Below are 15,759 nucleotides of genomic sequence, written 5' to 3'. Positions count from 1 at the left end.
ATCCACAACTCCAGAGATTATAGGGGCAAAATGGTAACACCAAAGAAAGATCTTTCTAACGCCTCAATATTGATGGCAACAAAACAAAGTTACTTCAGACACTGTCTCTTCATCTAACCAAAGTAGGTTATTTGTGTGACCTTTTCAAACTCAAATAATGACACAACAGTCTCAAATGAGGGAAAAAAACACTAAGTGGCAACATGGGTGTGTTTGACAAGCAAAAAAAAAAAGTAAGACGCAGTCACTGAGAAAATATCAAATGGGCCACACAGAACAAATGCTGCTTTGTAATCTTTCTGCAGACTCTTCCTCATCTACTCCTGCACCATTTTTATTAAACCAGTAAAATAAACTGAGAAAGACAATGGAAAGGTATGACCTTTTATTAACAGTCTAATTTACTTCACATTCACAACCTCAGTGCCAGGGTTTTGTATTCCTCCTGGCAACTACACTTTTATTCAGTAAGTCATCATTAGGCACATAGGTTTTAGTTTCAATTAAAATGTCAACTCTGTAACCTGCTGCAGCAACACCATTAGCAATCTATCACTCAATGGGATTTAGGAAACCAGTTGTTCAGTCTCTTGTTAGATGCAGATTGATGTTTTAGCCTTTTTCTTAAATAAAAAGATTAGAAATGTTTTGGTTTTAATCTATCCCTCTGAGATTAACAGCCAAAACCTTTGATCCTACTACACACACATCATTAAAAGCACAAAGGTGGTTTAATAGTCGAGTGGTATTTTACCTGCATGTTTAAAAAAATACACACACTCACTTCAGTAGGTTAATAAATTTGTAGGCATTTCTTTGGTAGATGGCAGTAATTCACTTAATGACATTGCACTACCGTGACTTCTGACCTCACCATGACCTGCAATAGCGAAAGGCATTAGAGTTGTTCTTTGACCACATCAACCAGCATATCATATCTCACTAGGTTATGTTCTTAATATTGTTTACAATCTAGCAAAACAATCATGATACAACAGCCTACTATCAACCAAAGCACTGCATGTGGTTAGAAAACAAATGATATAAAAATAAGCTCGTTTATAGTTTTTCTACTCTTACGAAACACTAATGGTATTAATAGTACCTAATTTTAAAATTGCCAACAAGACTTTAAAGAGATGTGAGCTTGTGTGTAGGGAAGATAGCTGTAGATATGTACTCAGTCCGCAGAGCTACTTGCAAGACGTAAGGGCCCTTAGGTAAGTTCAGAGCAGTCGGTATTGTCAGTAAGGCAGCTTTTTACCACGGGAAATGAATCAGTTTACATAGCTGGGCAGGTCCTGAACTATACATTATTAGGAACTGCCTTTCAACAGTACATTAAACTATTAAATATACAGGGTAAAACAAATACATAGGAATGATTAAGTACTCAGAATCAGGCCCTAAGGATGCAACAAAACAGATTTTTAGAGTAACCTGGATACCAGTAACTCACCACTTGTGCTTGCTTAGCCCCCAAATTCTGAAAACTGTTCTGTTTGGTAAATAGATATTTAGGCAGTTTTTTTAAAGGCATAATATTTACCAACAAGAATATCTGTAGCATGTAAAATACAGATTATTGTATGAACTGAAAATACAAGCTAGAAATCCTTACACAGGTAGTTCTTGTACTCTTTTTTCAAAGATTAACATCCCATGTATTAACAAACACTTTGTACTTATTAAAGTAATTTACTCCCCAAACTTTGGTAATTCTAAAATGGACTCTTATGAGCATTAACTGTTTTAGGAAATCTATTTTACTGCTCATACCATAAAAACTGTCCAAGTGGTTTATTTATTTTACTTTTTGGTACCAAAAATCAGCACACAGGTTGAGGTCTTATATACCAAGTATCAGGCCCAGGAAAGCTTTGCCCAAGATAACAGAAAAGCCAACCTGTTGTTCCAACAGACTTCTGAGTAATTTTTCCTTATTCTAGTACCTCTCAGCTATTTTGAGGAAGACTTTGCAGGAACCAGATCTTCTTGGGGGGAAAAAAAAATTGGCTACTATAATACTGTGGCACATTGATTGATCTGCTCAGCTTCAAGAAATGTTTCTTCAACCAAAGAAATGGGAAAATTCCTAACCAGCCCTTTCCTGCTGCAAAACAAGGGTATTTTGAAAAATCTCTTTGATTTCTCATTATCTTTAAAACTGAAAAAACCTTCACAGCAATACTTAAAAAAAAAAAAAAAAAGGGGGGGGGGTTGTGTGAGGAAGCCAAAAGAATCCATCCCCTAACTCTTCGGTAGTTAGGTCAGTTGTGTCAAGGGAAAAAAACTGGACTTTCCCAGCACAACTTCCACTCCTGTAAATGGACACATAAGAAACAAAGTAGTTCTAGGAGTGGTAGAATAAGATTCTTTATTTTCTGGGACTGACAGGAAATCAGTCTTGTTTTAGGCTAGAGAGAACTTCCCTGCTAATTTGCATATTGCCATTTAAGGTTTCCACTGTTCAGAAGGCTAAATGAAAATGGCTTTTTGGTGATTTCCAGAGTTTGTTTTATGAATCAGAATATGGAAATTATGTTTACATTAGTGGGCAGGTCATTAACATATTGAAAAAAAATGTTTCATGGTGCATTAGACACATCTTACTAATATTTCATTCCAATTAAAGGCACTTCTAAGGCTACAATAACATTCTCTACAGTGAACATGTTAAGGTTAACAGTGCATATTGTCCTGAAGTCAGTTCCTGTGAACTAAAGGCAAGCTCATGACATTGAACAACAATTTGAATAGTCTCTCTAATGGGTAACTGAAAACAAAAACCAGTACACACTGCACCAGTGCAACATTCACTCAGAAAACCAAGTCACAGCAAGATAGTATGGAAGCATATAAATGTGTCCTTACTAAACCTATACTGTGACAAAGTAGTTTGTTCCCAGACTTCTACAACGGCCAGTCAATATGTCTACATTAATGCTAAATGTCTTTGATGTTTGTTTTCACCAATCTGATTTGCTAATCTGTGTTGACATAAGATTAGCTTCAGTCAACCGTTGGGAAAACAGACATAGCAAACAAAAAGAAAACCTGATTAGTGACCACACCGAACCTTTGCATTAGTGAGTGAAATCGCTGCATCTTACATAATGAGCCAGACCTAGAAAACACAGAAGAAATTGTCAGAAACCAGACAAGAAGTTTACATGACACCTACTGAAAATAAAATTGTGCGATTTGAAGCATGATTTGCTTTGCTTTTAAATATTTGTGCAAAACTTATGTAATATTTGTAAATAAAATTATTACAGCTTCAGATACCGCAGTTAGCAGTGTTAACTTAAAAGAAGACACAGTGGTCTGCGATTTCCGCCCAAATGTTTAAGCATCACAATATCTTAGTCCTCATTTGCAAGTGTCTCAGTGGACAGCCAGATTTTGGCACCACTTAAAAATTTACTTAATGGTGTTCCCAGAATGCTCCGTCTGCATAGGTTCCCTACTGGAGAAAATGGGAATGAGGAGGAGAGAAAATCTGGGGTCCCAGCAGTGTCATTTAAACCATTTGCTCTGAAGTACATCCTGCTTTGATCCAGTTCTGAACAGTTCACTTGCAAAGAAGAGCTGCTTTTGTACTGCCGAAGACTCTGGTTTAGCATGTTTACCTGGTCTGTCAGCACAGAGATTTTATGGAAGGCAGTAATAAAGCCACCATTATTAATTTGGGCCTCAGGAACCCAGCGGAAGTAGCAAAGTTTCCACAGTTTTATGTGTGTTCCAGAGAGATGGGGTAGAATTACACCATGTAAATCAACAGGCTTTGAGAACCATTCTCTGAAATACTGCTCCATGCTATTGGTCTGGCTATCCATCTGCTGAAGAAAGTCTGGTTTCAGCTTTAGTATCAGTGAATTTCTTCTTGGAAGAAACTCTTGCTCGTTGATGATCCCATTCTTTAACGATGGGGGGATTCCTCTCAGCGTTGAGCTGTAGTTTTTCTGCAGAAAAAGATATGAAATAAACATGGTTAATTTTCCTCAGATTTAATCTGCTACAGCTGGCAGTGTTCATGGATGCCTACAATTCTCCACTGGGGGACTAAGAAGAGACTAAGTGAAGCATCCTTTCACAACCATAGTAAAGTTGCGAGTCTAATCACTGGGGTGGCTTGTATGGCATATAATTCGACAGTTCGTGACCTAATAAAATAGTTGTAAATAAATTTCGACTGAATTCTACAATATTAAACAATGGAAAAAAATCAGTAGTCTATGAAAAAACTCTGAGGATCTATGAAACAATATGGACAACGGTGTTAATCCAAAGCACCTTTATATCACACAATAGCTGCAGTCATGCCATAAGTCTCCCTTGTGTCGGCAGTAAGCCCAAGCATACCAGGGACTGCATTGGAAGCCATATGGCCCAACACTCGAGAGAAATTCATTTTTAATGCCTTATCTATAGGCTGGGACATCAAGCAATAATGGCGTTGTAACTAAGCTGCTAAAAGGAGAAGTCCACTGGCAGACGTTTGATTTCAATGTATTTCTGTTATTACCTTTGTTCGTTTAAAACTTTTCACAGACCCATTTTGTACACATGGTGCACTCTTTCCAATATACCAGGGGTTGTGAAAGAGCATGCGATCTCTTGTTGTAAACTGAAGAGACCAGTCCCAAACAGAAGGAAATTTTAGGCCTTTTTCATCACCCAACTGGATGTTTTTGCTTATAGCGAATTCCTGCAAGAAGGAATATTCAGACATATTAAAAACAAACTAATTTAATTACTTACAAATCTAATTATTGAATTCAGCTCAGAGAGCAGGGGGCATGGCTTACAGTGTGCGTGGCTGTAGACCAAATGTCAAAGTATATAGGGCAACCAAGGTGACCACTGTGGAGGACAGAAACAAATCCTGGTTTTTAAGTGGATGGCAATGCTCGGGCAGAGCTAATGTTTAGTTGATGATAACCACATTTCCATAATTTTTAACGTTTACTTGCTTTTAAAAAATGAAACTTCTAATCTTTATTTCTATGAATGTATGTGTTTGAGAAAACAACAGGGGAGGTGGGGGAAAGCACCGAGAGAACACTGGTAAGTATTTACAGTCTTAATTCTAGGTTAAAAGAATTTCGGTTTTGTGTTGGTGTATATTAGAATTTACTTGCACTGTTCTAAGAGTCATTGATTCTTTTAAGCAGAGTCATAATTGTAGAAGAAAAGGAGTACTTGTGGCACCTTAGAGACTAACCAATTTATTTGAGCATAAGCTTTCGTGAGCTAAAGCTCACTTCATCGGATGCATTCAGTGGAGATTTATATACATAGAGAACATGAAACAATGGGTGTGAGCTGTAGCTCACGAAAGCTTATGCTCAAATAAATTGGTTAGTCTCTAAGGTGCCACAAGTACTCCTTTTCTTTTTGCGAATACAGACTAACACAGCTGCTACTCTGAAATTGTAGAAGAGTTGTCCGAGGATATGTCTATACTACCCGGATCGGCAGGCAGCGATCAATCCAGCAGGGGATCGATTTATCGCATCTAGTCTAGACGTGATATATCGACCCCCGAGAGGTCTCCCGTCGACTCCGGTACTCCACCACCACGAGAGGCGCAGGCAGAGTCGACGGGGGAGCATCAGCAGTCGACTCACTGCAGTGAAGACACCGCAGTGAGTAGAGCTAAGTATGTCGACTTCAGCGACATTACTCATGTAGCTGAAGTTGCATAACTTAGATCGATCCCCCCGCAAATGTAGACCAAGCCTGAGAAACATTTAGGTCTCCTGGTTTTTGTCCTACCCTTGGAGACGCATGTGACAAACTGTTCTTTACCCTGCATGCAGTGTATACAAGTCACCCATTTTTGTGTGTGCTTCCTCTGAAGGTTGGAATTTTTTTAGATATCCATCATAGGCCCTTTTTAGGTTGAAGCACCGCTGTTCTCTCTTTCTGAATGAATAGTACTTGATCACTATTACTCAGACTTTTAGCATTCTTTTTGTAAAGCTGTCATTGGGTATTTTTAAATAATTATGTGGCCCTGTCACAAGAGATTTTAAAGTTTGTCTGTAGCTTTAAATACCATCCAAGTCACTGTCTATCATACAGATGAAAGGAAGCTGCACACAAATCCCATTGCAAGTATGCAGCACTCTTATGGGAGTACGAATGAAGGAAATGATGGAGCACTTAATAACAATGCTCTTACAGAAATAAGGTGGGTTTTCCCCCCCATAGACCATTTCCATTTTCAGTATACGCAAAGAGCATTGCAGGGACAATCTGATGAGCACTCATCTTGCATTAAATATTTTTGCTCAATGTTTTTCTTAAAAGCTCATGTTGCAATTGTCACATCATTTTGCAAAAATGAATGAATGCCATTTAGTTTAGATTGTGGTTCCCCCTCCCCCAAGACAGACTCAGGCCTAAGATCAATTATTTTAAACGTAAGGGTAACACTTCTGCATACTCACAGTGCTCTGCTTTACTCGCTGGTGAGGACAGTTGAAAAGGAAGGTGCCAAACAATGAGATCCGTGTACTATCATACAATATGGTCAAATATGTTTCAGAAAACTCAAAGGCTGATGGATATTGTTCTAGCAGTTGCCAAATCGAGTCCAAAAACATCAAGAACAAGGGAGACTTAAGAAATAATGGACAGTAATTAGAAGTAACATAATCTTTGCCAAAACCTTACCAACTTGTTACCCCCAACATCCTCATCAGAGTAGCTAATTTAGTATGCTCCTCATAGGGAAGAGACGTTTGTATCTAAAAAAAATCACAGAATCTATAATACAAATACCCAATACCCACGTTTAGCATTTTCACCCTCATAATAAGAGAATAGATGATTACATAAATCGAATAACTCAGGAAACCGTAGTAATGTAAAATGACAGGACAGGTTGATTTCATGTGCTGCCCAATGAGTGTAGGTGGTACAAGGGAATTGTAGTGTCAACATCATCTCCAGACTTAAATAAATACCAAATTTTGTGAGGGGGGGGGAGGAAATATTTTGAAGATTACATTTTCTCTGTCTGTGTTCTCATTTAGAAGCAGATTTAAACTGTTACTTGTACAATCAGAAACTCTCTCTGTAACAAAACCACAGAAAGACTGTGACCTGTAAATTATAGTACTTGGAAAGGGGAGGCCTCTTTCCAGCCACATTTAGAATCGTGTCTATTTTCATATTTCAGTTGAAATGTAGCTTACAAAACAAATGACCCTTCTTTGCTGAACTATGAAGGAAGAAAAGATGGTTGGTTTCTTTTTAATTTTAGAATGTGCTCTGTAGCCATAAATTAACACTCAGAGCAGCCACTCCAAATCTTTGTAATAATTGTATGGGTTGTGGGGTTGCAGATAAATTAAGATGAGCTTAATGATATCTGGAGTAGCTTAAACTATCTAAAAATCTAACTGAATATTTGGGTTTTTTGCTACTCTACCTTGGTTATGGGCTCAATGCAGGAACCATCTGGTAAAATTGCATGGCCTGTGCTATTCAGGAAGTGAATTAAATGATCATAAATGGCCCCTTCTGGCATTAAAACCATTGATTCTGTGAGTCATAAAAAATGTTAGTTTCCATTAAAAACTTTAATGAGGTCAAAATATACTATAGAAAGAAAAAAACTCACAGGCGGAGAGGAAATTCCAATAGGCATTTCTATATATTTTTTCAGCTCTAGCAATATTTTTATTAACTTTTTCCTTTCAGATATTTCCTAACTTTTTTTTGCAGAGTGAACCAAGAATCATCTCAAAAGAACATCTCAGTGGATCATAATTACAAAACACGCTTGCCCCAAATACAGCAATCCCATGCATGACAAAGTATTAGGAAAGTAATGAATGTTTTCTGTCTATAGTGCAATGAGTGTCTGGAAAGAAGTTAACTGGGCTGTCTCTTTCTGCTCTTTGTTTTTTCAACCTCTCGCAATCTCATCTGCTCTTCTCTCCCATTTCCCACATTTTCTTGAGGCTGGGTTGTCTTTTTTCCTATTCTTTTGCCTAGCTGCATTATTTCCTTTGCTCCTAGACATGTTCTTTGCTGCTGCTGCATGGCAGCTCTAGTCCTGCTGGTGGCTCCAATCCCTGAGGGTGTTTTATTTTTATTCTCCTTAAGTGCCACCCCAAGAGACTCTGTTAGATTGGCTACTCTTTGTTTCCAGCTGCTTTTACAGGCCTCCAGTCTCTTCCTTGCAGTGTAGAGCCTGGAATACTGTTGAAGTGTCTGAAAACCACCAAAGCCAGGTACCACGTCGCCATCCACCAATTCTTGAACCACCACCCAGTGAGCCATAGATTGCAATTTGAAAATTGCGGAACAGACTATGTACTTTGCTTCACATTCTTCTTTATCAGAAGGGTATTGTGATAATTGCAGCAATAACCACACACTGGTCTGGCTTTGTATGTAAAAAAGGGTGTGAGGAAATTAACAGGTGCTCTTGAAAAGAGGCTCCTGAGATCCTTGCTGGGTCAAAGTCTTGGAACCCAATGGTTTAATTATTGTAAAGCATGGGATAAAATAGACTTGAAAAGGCTTACTCTAACATGATTATAATATCAATATCAACAGTGGCATTTGATTTCACCCAGTGTGTTAATGATTTTTACACAACAGTTGAGGATAAAAAGGACATTCATCTGATTAATGATTATTCTTTTTTTATACATTAGTTTCCTGTCTTTAGAAAGTACTGAAAAAATTCACATTAAGATTTTGGACATTAGCTTATGGGGTCAAGTCATTTCATTGCATGCATGTGATCTTGCTATCAATACAACATAGTTACCTCTTTGTCAGCTCTTTTTAAGTGGTTACACCTATCTAGAAACTGATATCCTGCCATGACCCATTCCTTCTGTATCAGGCTCTGAAATCCAACAATTGTCCGAAAATAGGGATCCAGCATTACTTGAATGAGGGAGGCTACAAAACAGCTCAGGTCCCGCCCTTCGTCCTCTGTGGAAAACATTAAGAGCATTTGAATATATATGTATGTATAATTAAAGAGATCAGAGTGCAGAAATTGGTAATTCAGTTTAGTGTTCTCCTTCTAGTGAATTTCAAAATACACTATCTCGAGACTGTTGTGTTTCAATATAGTCAAACTTTATCTCAGTGAGCCTCACACTATAGTTAAGATTCCCAACTATATACACCACTGATATGTGAATAACCCTTACTCAAGAACAACCTGCTAAGTGTTTGTCCAAAAAACCAGATGCCTACCATTTGAGATGGGCTGAAATGGCGGGAGCCCAAATTAATGGAGAGCTTCCAAACTCTCTTTTTGACCTAGAGGTACTCTGAATTGGTATGGAGTACTATTTTAAATACCATTTCTGGCATTACTACCTCCAGGAGGAGGTCAACGAATCAGAGTCAGAGTCAACGAATCAACACTGCCCAACACTGAAATAATTCTTAGAAATAGCATATGATCTGAGGAATGACCAAGACAACATCACATGCCAAGATAATGTAGCTAGAGTTGATAAACATTCTGATCTACAAACTCACTGGTCTACAGTTTTGATTTGATCACATCAGAGGCGCTTTATCAGAGAAAAAAGAGGGGGGGGAATATTACCAGGTACTATTGGCTATGTTCCAGTCGAGGTACGGTCAACTACAGAGAGGGAATTTTATTAAATTAAAATATTTTAAATCTGTGCCTTTCAACATATCAGTAAAGTATACAGATCACAAATGTAGTTTACCAAACCATGCTTTAACATTCCAACCTACCAATTATGACAATTACAACATGCTATACAATTATATTACCTTGCAGAACTACTGAGACATGCTTACTGTCCATCATATATACAAGTTCAGCGGAATGCTTAAGGAATGATCTAGGCAAAAAGAAAAAGTAGTTTAATTTAACAATTAAGACTACAGATATTGCACATTTTCTAAGAAATTAGGACAGGCGTTTCAAAAATACTTAAGGGATTTAGGAGCACAGATGTCATTGACTTTCATTGAGATTTATGCTCCTAAGTCACGTTGGCATTTTTGAAAATCTCAACCCAAATCTAATATATACTCAAGTAATATAAAAACCTCAACTGTTTCCGATAAGATTGCAGTACCACAGAAATACCTCTCTGAATTGTACATTTGTCATGGTGCCCATTATCGTCCTAATCCTGCGAAGATTTGTGTGTGTGCTTAGTTTTTAGGATACAAGTTCCACTGAAGTATTTAAAGTTAAGCATTCACTTATGTCTTTGCAGGATTCAGCTGCACACACAGACACAGAATGTTTAAGTGTGTAAACCTTTAGAATCCCTGTATATTTATCTCATTAATTGTACAATATACAAATTCCGTCTGTATTTGTTTTATTGCATATTTGCACTGGTGAAAAATTAAGGACACATTATTAATGATTACTGTCTAGTCATAATATTTGTACGTACCTGACATACTCTAGCCAACGAGTATTTTCCAGCGAGGATAACCATTTCTCTTCCGTTTCTTCAAAAGGTTCTGCAGCAAGAAGAGTAGGAATGTCTGGGTACATTTTTAAATAGCCATTTACTTTAGCTAGTTTTGTTAGCAAGTTAAATCAATAGGCTATGCTGCCCATAATTTTCCACATAATTTTCCATTAAATCTGCAGTTGAAGGCACTTGGTACACCATCCCTCAGAAAAGCACACAATTTGATGTGCTTACCTCATGCTTGATTATACCCCACGTCTCAAAGAGGAGTAAGAGAATGTAGATCTACAGAAGCTATATTATAAATATACACACATGAACACGCTTTGTATAGATTTTCAATTCCAGGTAAGTTAGTTGCTTCCTAACAAAGTTTGACACACTGCTTTCTTGAAACCATATCCGCCAGTGCCTCAAAAAAACCACACCACCAGAAGAATGATGATATTGTGACTTACCATTAACGCATAACTGTTTAAGTTTGATAAACGCAGCCTGGATTTCCTGGATATTGGGCAGGCACTTGTCCAAATCTGATTTGTGAACATCACTTCTCTGTGGATGACTTCGAGTTATTGCATTACAAATCCTAACAAAAAAACCCCCCAAACTGTATTATTGGACATGGCGGAAAGCTTTTCAAATTAAGTTCTTTAGAATATAGATAAGCGTAAGCAACTGAAAGCACTTAAAAATAGGTGCACAGTTTCTTCTTTTTAAAAAAAAGGTTTTCCTTGTAGTTACAAAGGCAACTAGCTTACATAGCAAAGCTATTTGCTCAAACAGCAAAATGGAAGAGCACAAACATCTGATTAGCATTCAGCTATAATGCACGTCATGCATTTTTGGTCATTTGGAATGCTATGTGGAGGCAGAATTGTTAACACACATTTCAGAAACATTCAGTGCCCATTATTGTTGAGACATGAGCTAAATTAATTTGAAAAATTGAAAACAATATCTTGTTAAAGATCTATAAGAAACAGCTATCATAGACAGCAGTACAGAAGTGGTAAGCAACAAAGCCTTTAGGCCAGGGGTCTCAAACACGTGGCCCGTGGAGTTATTTCCTGCAGCCCGCCATAGCTCCCTTCACCCCCGTGCCTCCACCCCCCCCAAGCGCACTGTGTCCCCGCTCCTCCGCCTAGTTCCGAGCGCTTCCCGCTGCCAAACAGCTGTTTGGTGGCGCTTAGGACTTTCCAGGAGGGAGGGGGGAGGAGCGGGGACATGATGTGCTCAGGGGAGGAGGCGGAGAAGAAGCAGGGCTGTGGCGGGGATTTGGGGAAGGGGTTGGAATTGGGGCAGGGAGGGGGTGGAGTTGGGGTGGAGACTTTGGGGAAGGGGTTGGAATGGGGCAGGGAAGGGGTGGGAAGAGGTGGGGCAGGAGCGGGGCCTCATGGAAGGGGTGAAGTGGGGACAGGGCCGGGGGCAGAGGGGGTGGCTTTTGTATCTTTGTATGAAAAGGTGTCAGTGATGCAGCTCGGGCTAATGTACCAGTCCTCATGCAGCCCTCGTGGTAATTTGAGTTTGAGATCCCTGCTTTAGGTGGTATTCAACTAGGTGGTAATTTCTTGTTATATAGTCCAGTGTATGTGAGGTGAGACCTGGCCTAGTGATATGTGAATAGGACTGGAAGCCTAAACTCCTCAGTTTAATCCTGGTTCTGACACCAGCTTTCTCTATAGCAGGGGTGGGCAAACTTTTTGGCCCGAGAGCCACACCTGGGTGGGGAAATTGCATGCAGGGCCATGAATGTAGGTCTGGGGCAGGGGATTGGGGTGGAGGGGGGAGTTTGGGGTGTGGGAGGGGGTGCGGTGTGCAGGAAGGGGCTCAGGGCAAGGGGTTGAGCGGAGGAGGGGTGCAGGGTGTGACAGGGGGCTCTGGGCAGGGGGTTGGGGTGTAGAAGGGGTGCAGGGTTCAGCAGGGGGGCAGGGTGCAGGCAGGGGGCTCAGGGCAAGGGGTTGGTGTGTGGGGTGCAGGACGGGTTTGGGGTGCAGGCTCCGGCCCGGTGCAGCTTATCTAGAGTGGCTCCTGGGTGGCAGCAGCGCGCACCAGGGTCAGGGGGCTTTGCGCGCTGCCCTTGCCTTCAGGCACCACCTCCCGCAGCTCCCATTGGCCAGGAACAGGGAACCACCCCCAGTGGGAGCTTGGAGGGAGGTACCCGCAGGGCGAGGGCAGTGCGTGGAGCCTTCTGCTCACCCCTCCCCCAAGGGCCGCAGAGACATGGTGCCGGCCGCTTCCGGGAGCGGCGTAGGGCCCGCAGCGCCTCAGGGGTGGCAATCCCGCGGGCCGAATCCAAAGCCCTGATGGGCCAGATCCGGCCCGCGGGCTGTAGTTTGCCCACCCCTGCTCTATAGCCTTGAGAAAGGTACATAATATATAACCCTCATTTTACAGTCAGGGAAACTGAAGCAAATAACATAAACATTAGGTAATGTTGCAGATGAAAAGCTATGATTCAAGTATTATGACTATCACTTGACCACCAAAACCCAAACAATTGAAGTAAAAGTTTGAGGGACATTGTATCTCAGTTACAAAAGCTAAATAACTGATGATCTATATTCAATTTTCAGTGTTCTATAGCTCTCAGAATACCTATGATACAAAAGCAGCATATAAAAGTGTATGCCAATAGAGATGCTGACTAGAAGCCCAACCTGCTTTTTATTTAAATGTATGGCTTTGTTTTTTCATATATATATTGAGAACAATTTTATAATCAAGTGAAATAAAAATATGCTAACAGTTGCAACAGAAGGTCTACAAAGTCTTCCAACAAATTAAAACACAGAATAAAAAAAGATACCAAACAAATGACCTTGCAAGCTGGTGTGAATTTCTCCAAGGTACTAAGGTACACAGAAAGACTTAGGTGCCTGACTATCACTTCAGGCACCTAAATCCCAGAGTCAGGTCCCACTAGGATTCAAAAAACCCTGCTCAGCTGACTACACTCGCTTGGCCACTAAATTTTTACAGTCAAAGCTATCTTAGCACTTATGTTTCTGCTTCCGAGTGTGGCACTGTAGCCCCATGCCTGATATCTGGACATCTAAGGCCCAGCACGATGCAAAAACTAGGGAAATACAGGCATGCCTCCACCTAACTCCTCTCTGTGGCCTGATCTGGCAAGGGTGCTCACAGCAAACCTACCACACTGGGTGCCTATAGATGAGCTTACTCAAAATGGTGTGGGGGAGAGGAGGAGGAGCTCCCTCAACTTTTAGCTCAATGGTTGGCATACTCACATGGGATGTGGGAGACCTTCTGTTCAAGTACCCCCTACACCTGAGAGGGAGGACTGGAATCTGCAACTGGAATCTGCAACTCTTAATGTGAGTGGGCTACAGGATATTCTGATTTGGGGCTCCCTCATTGCAAGTATGAAGTATAGTATCCCATACAGGCACTTTTTGCCTCATATTATACATGTCTGGTTAAGAAATTATGCTAGGGTATTGTTTACCTTTGATCTATTTTTCTTTGTTGCAATACATCTTTAATGTTGGCCATTCTCACAAGAGCACTCCCATTAGGGTGATTCCAGCACCAAAGCTAACAGAAAGAGATAATTTGTTAGTATTGCCTGACAGCATGAGAATTTCTACATAGAGTACACAAAACAAATTCATTCATACACATATCACTGTCATGAAGATTGACAGTGATCAGCAACAGAATAAAGTTGACACTTACGGGCATTCGTCTTCCAATAAACGAGTAAGAATAGAGCTTTAGATCTTGATCTGCTAAGGAAGATGGGACTACAAAGTATTCTGGAAGGCTGGGGGAGAAAAATACAACACAGATAAGTCATTTTTCTCTCAGGTGTTTTATCTACTTTTCTGGAAATAAAAAGGATACAATCTAGAAGCTATAACAAGGAGTGTCAGTGCCTAATAACCCATGTCACAGAATGACAATCCAAGTTATACAGGATACATTTTATCACAGTATAGCGATAACAATGCTGACTGCATGTGCCTAGCGAGTCACTCATGATACTAGCACTTCTGGTATTATCGTGGATGGGCCACTCACACTTAGATCCCACCACTGCAACTGCTTGGATACTAGGAGGAAAAATAAAACCTACAACCTTTGCACTCTGTCCTTGGCTGCAGCAGTGTATGTGCTGGGGGAAAGGGCAAAGAGGGACATAAATCTCCCCACCTCTAGCCAAAACATCTAAAAGCATGCCAAAAAAATATGGCCTGAACAGGAAGTCAAATCCACAGTACAACTTGCTGCACAGGTAGTTTACCAGTCTTAGCGCTGCAGTGCACCAGCCCCGGATGGAGACCAAAAGCAGGCCACTGAGATAAATGGGTGTACAGAAGCACTTTAGCAGCAACAGTCAGTGCTAGTCAGACTGATCTCATTATTTTACTCGTTTCCTGTTATAAAACTTCAAATCTTGCTAATATTTCTTCTACAGGCATGCACATTTGTGTTAATTTAAACAATAATAATAGTTTGTACCAGAAGGATAAAAACTATAAATACAATAAAAACAAACCTTGGATTTTTTTTCCTCTGTCACTTAATTTGATATCAATACATTAGTTAGCCTTGGGATCCACAAGATAGTCAAGTTGCTTTAACTTTGGTGGCATCTCTTCCAGGAGATTGTCTTACAGACACCTTTACAGAAAATTCTGAACCTTTACGAACACTCATCTCTCATCAGAATACAGCTGTTTTTTTCCTAAAAGTATCTGATCTCTCCCAGGGCTACCAGAACACCAAAGTGATGCCAGAGTCAAATTAGCTTGTTTTTCTCATTCTTTGTTCAAACTTACCAAGTAGATATCATGTAACCTTCATTGACTGAACAAACTCTCCATTCTGATGCGCCTGTTCTTTTGATTTCTCTATCCCAATCAGAGTAAGTTTCAAATAAAGGAGTCTGTTGACTGCTGCCCCTGCCCCTGCCTCCTGGGTCTATTCCATTTACTGTTGCTAGGAAAAGGAAAATAATCAATGCAAGATTTTTAAAAACATCCCTTTCAACTCTTCGTCATGCAAATTGCTATAGTGCTATCTCTTCCCACACAAAGGTAGGTGAGTCTCTCTATTAGAAGGGATGTTGCCACTTGCAAGATTAACCAGTAGTGGTGCTGTTGGTAATATGCAAGAGTGACAAGTATATCTTTACTCCTGTTTCAACAGAGCAAGCAGTGAAAACCTGTACTGTGTCAGTTTCTGCAAAACAGAGGCTAAGGGATAATGGAAATTGGAAACAAAAGTGTCACATTAACTCCTGGGGTCTCCCCTTAAATATGTTAAAACTACA

General features: G+C 40.1%; 1 protein-coding gene across 2 annotated transcripts in view; it reads right to left on the bottom strand.

Annotated features, from left to right (window-relative positions):
• Positions 1-372: 372 nt before the first annotated feature.
• Positions 373-15,759, bottom strand: part of MTMR10 (myotubularin related protein 10) — a 65,593-nt gene continuing 50,206 nt past the window's right edge. For both annotated transcript variants that reach the window (XM_077827621.1, XM_077827622.1), the window contains exons 7-16: positions 15,266-15,425; positions 14,160-14,247; positions 13,930-14,018; positions 10,919-11,049; positions 10,437-10,506; positions 9,796-9,866; positions 8,798-8,967; positions 6,459-6,629; positions 4,529-4,711; positions 373-3,965 (exon numbers count right to left, since the gene is read on the bottom strand). In XM_077827621.1, the coding sequence (XP_077683747.1) occupies positions 3,366-3,965; positions 4,529-4,711; positions 6,459-6,629; positions 8,798-8,967; positions 9,796-9,866; positions 10,437-10,506; positions 10,919-11,049; positions 13,930-14,018; positions 14,160-14,247; positions 15,266-15,425 (1,733 nt within the window). In that variant the 3' untranslated portion in view covers positions 373-3,365. The remainder of the gene's footprint in view (positions 3,966-4,528; positions 4,712-6,458; positions 6,630-8,797; positions 8,968-9,795; positions 9,867-10,436; positions 10,507-10,918; positions 11,050-13,929; positions 14,019-14,159; positions 14,248-15,265; positions 15,426-15,759) is intronic.

The sequence above is a fragment of the Eretmochelys imbricata genome, chromosome 10 (genome assembly GCF_965152235.1).
Source record: "Eretmochelys imbricata isolate rEreImb1 chromosome 10, rEreImb1.hap1, whole genome shotgun sequence".
Classification (NCBI taxonomy): Eukaryota; Metazoa; Chordata; order Testudines; family Cheloniidae; genus Eretmochelys; species Eretmochelys imbricata.
This window is presented reverse-complemented; position numbering and strand designations above follow the sequence as displayed.